Source organism: Parasteatoda tepidariorum, chromosome 9, assembly GCF_043381705.1.
Source record: "Parasteatoda tepidariorum isolate YZ-2023 chromosome 9, CAS_Ptep_4.0, whole genome shotgun sequence".
NCBI lineage: Eukaryota > Metazoa > Arthropoda > Arachnida > Araneae > Theridiidae > Parasteatoda > Parasteatoda tepidariorum.
Genome location: NC_092212.1, coordinates 1,647,690 through 1,656,271, shown reverse-complemented (window position 1 = coordinate 1,656,271; position 8,582 = coordinate 1,647,690). Strand labels below are relative to the sequence as shown.

General features: G+C 29.8%; 1 protein-coding gene across 1 annotated transcript; it reads right to left on the bottom strand.

The window, feature by feature from the left end:
- Positions 1-2,856, bottom strand: LOC107437801 (zinc finger protein 43). Its single transcript, XM_016049902.3, has one exon. It carries the CDS (start codon positions 2,748-2,750, stop codon positions 1,200-1,202), a length of 1,551 nt encoding a protein of 516 aa, XP_015905388.2. The 5' UTR covers positions 2,751-2,856; the 3' UTR covers positions 1-1,199.
- Between the last annotated feature and the right edge of the window lie 5,726 nt (positions 2,857-8,582).

The window sequence follows — 8,582 nt, the reverse complement described above, 5'->3', positions numbered from 1 at the left end:
TAAATATATATATATTTTTTTTATTCAAAACAAAGAGATTTGTTTATTTTAACTGTTAAAATGTCACTGGAAAATAAGCATAATCAGATCGGGTTATCATGTCCAGAGATGGAACTTGGTACTTTATATATAATCATTATAATAAATATATAATAATGAGCATTATATATAATAATGCATGTAATTTTTTGGATCTTATTTTCCCCCCCATTTAGATAATTTTATATAAACACTGAATCACATGTAGAATTTTACTTAATCGGTCACAACATGAACTCTTTAAATGTTAGTTGGATATTACAAATTTGAAAATGATAATAACATAGAGTAAAATACTAATTTTTATGTTTATATAATAATAAGAAAAAAATTTTAAAAAAATTACAACTAGTTAGGAAACATAAAGTATACTTTGTGAATATAAATACACATATTTGTATGCGTAAATGCATATACATAAACTCGCAAACAGGCATACAAAATGAACACATATACATTAAAAATAAATAAACAAATATTTACTAATGATACAGAACACTCATGATAGAAGAATATCTATTAGCAGACTTTACGTGAAAGATGCACAAGTTTATCGCAAAAATGCAACAAAAAAAACTTTTGTAAAATATAAATTACATTTAAAAACTATTTTTTTATATCTTATTTTATAACCGTCGTTGAACAGCGGATCCAATTTTTGGGTTTACGACTACTAATGACCAACTCCGAAGCCTAGTAATTTTGAACCCAATTCAGAAGACAAGAAAACTCTTACATCAAGTATTGGGAGAAATTTGTCTTCATGGAGGACTTTTTGATGAAACCAACCCGCATTTGCGTTACATGGAGAGGAAAACCTCCCACAGTTAGTCTTATGGCATGGGGATTCTATACCCATGATCCGTCTACCGCTGAGGATATTTTACGTCAGCACTGTGGTCGGTGCATAGATGCGGAATTCGTATCGACAAGCCATCGTTGGGATTCGAACCCGGTTCCCCCCATTAGAAGGGGAACACTCTATCCCCTGAGCTATTACGGCTATAGGGATACAGTCAAATATTAATGCACAGTGCTTCTCGATATTAAAAATCTTGCAAATCGGTTAGTAGGACCAATATTATCGTCAGTCACAACTCGGAAAAGCAGTCGATAGCACAGGGTTCTCAAAACTGATAAGCGATTGTGGATGTTATTTTCTATACATTTTTATCAGCAGAATGGATTTTCAAATGCTTGTCAAGATTCCCTTTAATTTTACAACTGTAGCCACACTTTTCACAAACATGAGGTCTATTTTCTGAATGAATAGATCTCATGTGAGATCTGAGGTTATTTCTAAATCTGAAAGTCAAGTTACAGAGATTGCAGAGGAAAGGCCTCTCTCCCGTGTGTATAACTAAATGTCGTTTAAGGGTCTGAGCTAAAGTGAATGTTTTATCACAAATCGAACATTCGTGACGAACGTTAGTGTGCTGAGTTAAGTTATGCTGTCGCAGAGAATATAAGTAACCAAAACTTTTGTCGCAAACATCACACCTAAAAGGTTTTATTCCCGTGTGAATGACTTCATGCGTCTTTAAAGAGCTCGAAGATCGAAATTCTTTGTGGCAAACATGGCATAAATATAATTTCTTCTTGGTTCGGCTCATTAAATGAGTTTCTTCACTCGTGCCTTTGTCGACAGATATTATGGATTGATTATTTTCATCAGCAGATTTGTCTACTTTATATTCATTAGGATTAAAATGGGTTTTCATATGTGGATAGAGATTTCCCTTTACCTTACATCTAAACCCACAGATCTCACAAACAAAGGGTTTCTCGTCGGAATGAGCAGACCTGTGATGAGAGTTGAGGTTATTTCGGAACTTAAAAGTCTTGTTACAAACATTGCAAGAATAAGGACGCTCTCCCGTGTGAACGAGTAAATGCGCCCGAAGACCAGCAAATACACTGAATGCTTTAGAACAAAACGGACAAATGTGCGGTTTAATGTTAGTGTGCATGGTCAATTTATGTTTTAATACATTATGTGAATAACCAAACTTTCTGTTGCAAACATCACACGCAAATCTTTTGACTCCAGTGTGTGTTCTCTCATGTCTTTGTAAATAGTCTATGGATTTAAATCCTTTGTTGCAGATTCTGCAACCATACGGTTTTACCTTAGCTTCGTGACGAAACACATGATTTTTCAATTCTTTTCTTGAAATGAAAATTTCATTGCAAATTGTACAATAATAAGACGGATCGCAGATGTTTCTGCTTTCATTATCTTTTATATTTGTTTTAGTTGCATAACTCTTGCCGCAAACTATGTAATTTTGCAAATTAACTTCTAAACCATTTTCGAAAATGCAAGGTTTAGGATTACATAAATTTTTACAAAAGTTTCTTTTTTCGTGATTTTTTAAATAAATTCTAGTAGCAAAACTTTTGTTACAAACTTTGCAAGTAAAAGGTTTTTCGCCAGTGTGACTTCTCACATGCGTTCGAAGATCATAAGAATAAATAAAACTTTTATTACAAAATTTACATTTATGTGGTTTATTAACTTCATGAGTAAAGCGATGACTTGTAAGTAGATGCTTAGCCGTAAAACCTTTCTTACAGACTTCACAGGTGAAGAACTTTTTTTTATCTAAATAATTTTGTTCTTTTAAAAATTTGGAATCAGCAACATTAGTTTGGGAAACTTCACACGTAGACGATGTTTCCGTCGTTGTTTTATTGGTATCACTATTCATTTTCAAGTCTCATAGTTTATAAGTCAGAGGCACGGACAAATATTTAAATTAAGCTTGTTTCGGAAAAAATGTTTTATTAGAGTAGAAAGCCATACAAATCAATAGTTTCTCATTTAAGACGATTAGCTTCTAGCTTATCAGATAACATAAAAGATGAAGTATTTTGGTAGCCGTACTAACAGGCATGTTTTCTTATGACGTCACAATACTATATTTTAAGTTTAACTGATAACCGTAAAATTCCAGCCTCCATGAAGGATACAGGATGCTCTTTGTTTGCCAAGCTCTATAATTATCTTCTATCGATTTTATTGTATTGTGAGGTTATGTTTTTTTGGCTCATATTTTTTTTCCGTTTCAAACTACAAAAATTTACGAATTAGAATATAAACATTTTTTTTGACAAAATATATTTCAACAAAATAATATATATATTAAGGACAGAGGTGTTACGTTGCGCACAATTCGCTAGATTTAGAGGGTACAATTTTCCAAGGCGACAATTTCACACAGGCCCAATTTGTCGCAAGGGAAATTCATAACGTGCACAATTGGAGAGTAGACAATTCATCGCACTGACAATACGACGTTTGCATAATTCTCTGAGGTTAAAATTCGTTGCACAATTCGACAAATTGTGTTCATGACAAATTGTCTCTACTATGAGTTCTGCCCACAATGAATTATCACTATGACAAATCGCCCTAGCAAAAATTGTACGTTATCGCCTTGATCGCCCATGCCAATTTTTAAGTCTAAGCAGAAATATTTTTGACACTCCCCTACATTAATGATAATAATAATAAATAAGGGTAAAATAATTTTTTTCTTCATAATTTTAAAAGTTATCAAAGTCTACAAATATGTATTTTTTTAAATGTAAAAATGGGGTTCAAACTACTTATATAATGCACTTTTATTTAAATTCGATAGCGCGAAAAAAATATCAATAGCAATCAAATATTATATGGCTATATTATCTTTACATTGTTATCGACTTATCATTTATGCCTGGTATTCTCAAATGAAAAGAAAGTATTGTTAGCATACAATTATAAATCTTGGCTTTTTTTTTATTTTGAAATTATTTTTTTAATAATGATAAAAAAAATTGGATAATAAGGCATAACATTTTGTCTTCTTTCATACTTTTACACATAAAAATAAAAAACGTGAGCGAAATATTGCAAACAGTTTGAAATTGCTCAAATATATACACATTGGATTATTCAGATGTTTCAACTTGAAAATTTCGTTCTTGATTAAATCAATACATTTCTTAGTTTCTTTCAGCCACCTCTGTTGATAATTTGTTTTAATAGATTGTTTCACACAGTGCGGTCTTGAATAATCGGTTAAAATTAAATGAATAAAGGTAGAAGCACTTCCAAAACTCATCATAATTGTTCGACTATACACCATTAGATTTCCATACATTCTGATTTCTATAACTTTTTCAAAATGATTGCTCCTGATATTTTGCTCAAAAATACTAGTGATTTTTACCAACCCAGCATTTAAATTTTGTAGGCTAGATAGACAAAATATTTCTAATTAAGTAGACATTTACATCATTGATATCTAGTAGACATTTACACCATCAATAAAAGAAACTAGTTAAAATAAATTGTACAATTAAATGTAACAACAAACGACATTAATTTCACGTTCATCTAATTAAAATTATCGAAAAGATTGATCACTAAAATTTAAAAATGAAAATCAATGTGACAAATGTCTTGATGTCTTAAAAATAAAGTAAAAATTTGCCACTTTTTAAAAATTTCTAAATTTTGTAGGTTATTAGTAAAAAAACTAAATACAGTAATATAATTTTAATTTGCAAATATTTGATAAATTTTAAAAATATTACTATTTCATGAAAAACAGTAAGAAAGCGAAAATAAACCATTTAAAATATAAATATAATTCGCGATCGCAACGCTCGAGTACGCCCTCTAGCCGGAGCCTGAAAATATCGGGCATTAGTTCCGTCATAACCTTTGGCAATTCGCGATCGCAACGCTCGAGAACGCCCTCTAGCGGGAGCCTGTAAATATCAGACATTAATTTATCACGTTTTCATTCAGTTCCATCAGAATCACTGGCAGAGTTGGTCGCCATTTTCTTTGCACGAAATAAGAAGCAAAATTTCCCTAAGGAAAAAGCCGAAAAACTTGAAAAAACTCTCCAGAACATTGTTAAATCTTTCAGAAACAGAACACGCCAAATATTTGATGAAAATTCCTCAATAATTTTCAACTTTTATTATCAATAAACTTGCAACTGATAACTTCCGATTTCGCTATCGCATACTGTTACAGATGTGTGTTTTAAGGTAAAATGCATTTCTTCTGTCTTCAATTCATTAAAAATTTAAGTGAAGTCAACATTGCTTTCGTCATTCCAATAAATAAATGGGAATTCAGAACGTCAAGAACAGCAATTGTTATAGAATATTCTTCTTTGTTATAGAACGGTATATATTTCTGTATCTATATAATTCGGAAAACAACAATAAAGAATCATCCAAATTACTTGAAATAGTGTCATTTGTGCTGATGATTAATAAATTTTTTATCGTTTTCTTGGTAAGTATTTTTTAGTTTTGAAAGAATAGATAATTTCAACTAGAATTCAGCTGTTCTGTTTTTAAGCTACATATTCAAATTCATATCGAGATCTTACAATTATAAAATTTTGATGTGTGGTATGTTATCTAAAAGTAATAAAGGGATAATCTATGTACATATTATTTGAAAATAAAACTTTCAAACGAAGAACATTTCATTTGGAATTCTGCGGATTTATAAAGAAGGTAAGTGTCATGATTTTTATAATAAAAAATTAGCTTGTAAATTTTTTTTTCTTATTTGATGATAGTTCTCTACAGAATGCTTTTTTACGCCTGATTAAGAACTATATGAATAAAAAGAGAAACAGTATGGAATTTTTTATTTCAATATGAGGAATTTTTAAAATCGTTTTTCTTTATCCTAAGAATTCCTTATTTTACGTTTTTTAGTTTATAATTTTTTGATAAAAATTGTTGTTAAAATAATTGTTTTGAAAAATTAAATGGTATAAAATTATGTGCTAATGTATACTTCTTACATGTTCTAATATTTGAAGTAATATGATTCAAAAAAGTATGGAAAAAAAATTCGGTACTAACGTAATAACGCCACCGCAACTACAGATTTGGCGGTTTTTAAGTGCCACCAATCTACACCAAAATTTTTGCGACAAATCATAAAATAAAACACTTGATTTAAAATCAAAGTAGTTTATCGCATTTCGGTGGACAATGGGCAAAATATTTCGCTCCAGAAAAAATAAAATTGCATCTTGTTCGATTTTTGGCAAATCCCAAAGACGCATTTTCGTAGCACTAAAAAATGGTAACAAAAATTGAAGAACAAATCATTTTCGTATTCTTCTGATTTATAAAGCAGGTAAGTGTTAATTTTTATAATATAAAAAATTTTACTTTTAAGTAATTTTTTTCTTATTTGATAATAGTTTTCTATAGAATGGTTTTCTACGTCCGATTATGAATCAAAAAAGAAAAAACATGAAAGTTGTTTATTTTAATGTAAGGAATTTTTAGAAATGGGTTTTTTTTTGCTTTGTATCGTAAGCATTCTTTATTTTGCGTTTTTTAGTTTCTAAATAATGATTTTTATTGAAACTTGAAATTTTTTAATAAAAATTGCTGTCAAAAAACCTTTTTTACTAAATTAAATTTCATAAAATTGTGAGGCTTATGTATTTGTTCATTTTAATCTTTGAACTAATATGATTCTTAAAACTATTGAATGTAAGGTTTAAATAGGCCTTTTATGTCATTTCATTAAATTTAGTGAAACTATTTTTCGGGCATTAGGTTTTAACTCTTATAAGAATATACCTATTTTTTTCTGATTATGTGCTAATATTTTTCCGATGTGTTTTGGATATTCCTTCTGTAAAAAAAAGAGATGCCATTTTGTTTTCGTTTGCATAAGAAGGGATATTAAAAATTTTTCTTTTTTAAATTTAATTAGCCACGATAAAAAAGGAACGTTGCAATGCTACACGCTACATTAAAGACGTCTCTAGAGTAAATGAATGACTGTTCATATAGAAATCGCAGGTATTAGTCTCATACAACAACGCCCCCTATAGTTCGCTGCGATCGCGAATAACGGATGCCATTTTCTTAGCAGCATATACGAAGCAAAATTTCCCTAAGGAAAAGGTAGAAGAACTTGAAAAAACTAACCAGAACATGCCAAACATTGAAGCAGAACACGCCAAGCATTTGAAGAACAATTTCTCAATAATTTTTACCTTTCTATTGCCAACAACATTAATTCCGTTTCATGATCTTTTGCTGTTTCAGATGTGTGCATTACGGACATTTTTTTTGTTGTCTTCAATTCGTTACAAATTAAAGTAAAGTCAACATTGCTTTCGTCATTCCAATGAATTAATGTGAATTCAGAACTCACACGGAACTGTATTCGCGATAGCAACGAACTATAGGGGGCGTTGTTGTATGAGACTAATACCTGCGATTTCTATATGAACAGTCATTCATTTACTCTGGAGGCGTCTTTAATGTAGCGTGTAACATTGAAACGTTTCTTCTTTATCGTGACTAATTAAATTTAAAAAAGAAAAAAATTTGATATTCTTCCTTATGCAAATGAAAACAAATGGCATCTATTTTTTTTTAGAGAAGGAACATCCAAAACACATCGAAAAAATATTTGTACATAAACGGTAAGAAATATGTATATTCTTATAAGAGTTAAAACCTAATACCCGAGAAATAGTTTCACTAAATTTAATGATATAACGTGAAAGGCCTATTTAAACTTTACATTCCATAGTTTTAAGAATCATATTACTTCAAAAATTAAAATGAACAAAAAGTATACATAAGCCTCATAATTTTATGAAATTTAATTTTGTAAACAACGTTTTTTGACAACAATTTTTATCAAAAAATTTCAAGTTTCAATAAAAATCATTATTTAGAAGCTAAAAAATGTAAAATAAAGAATGCTGACGAAACAAAAACAAAAAAACAATTCCTTCTTGTCGACATTTTTTAGTGCTACGAAAATTCGCCTTTGGGATTTGCCAAAAACAAAACAAAATGCAATTTAATTTTTTCAGGAGCGAAATATTTTACCAAAAAGACAAATATGTACCAATTCCCACGACATGAAACTTTATCTTAGTAAACGTACGTTTTGGAAATGTTATTTCATTTGGAATCTTATTTGTCAGAGTTCATANCGTCTTTGGGATTTGCCAAAAACAGAACAAGATGCAATTTTATTTTTTCAGGAGCGAAATATTTTACCGAAAAAACAAATATGTACCAATTCCCACGACATGAAACTTTATCTTAGCAAACATACGTTTTGGAAATGTTATTTCATTTGGAATCTTATTTGTCAGAGTTCATATGGCGATATGATTGTTTTGAATCTATGCTAAACTCTATATCGGCCCATTTTCCACTGAAATCCGATTGACTATTTTGATTTTAAATAAAGTGTTTTATTTTATGAACTGTCGCAAAAATTTTAAGTGTAGATTGGCGGCACTTAAAAACCGCCAAATCTGTAGCGGCGGTGGCGTTAATACGTCGTAAGTACCGAATTTTTATTCCATACTTTTCTGAATCATATTATTTCAAACATTGGAATATACAAGAAGTATACATAAACACATAATGTTATACCATTTAATTTTTCAAAAGTATTTTGAGAACAATTTTTATCAAAAAATTATAAACTAAAAAACGGAAAATAAAGAATTCTTAGGATAAAAAAA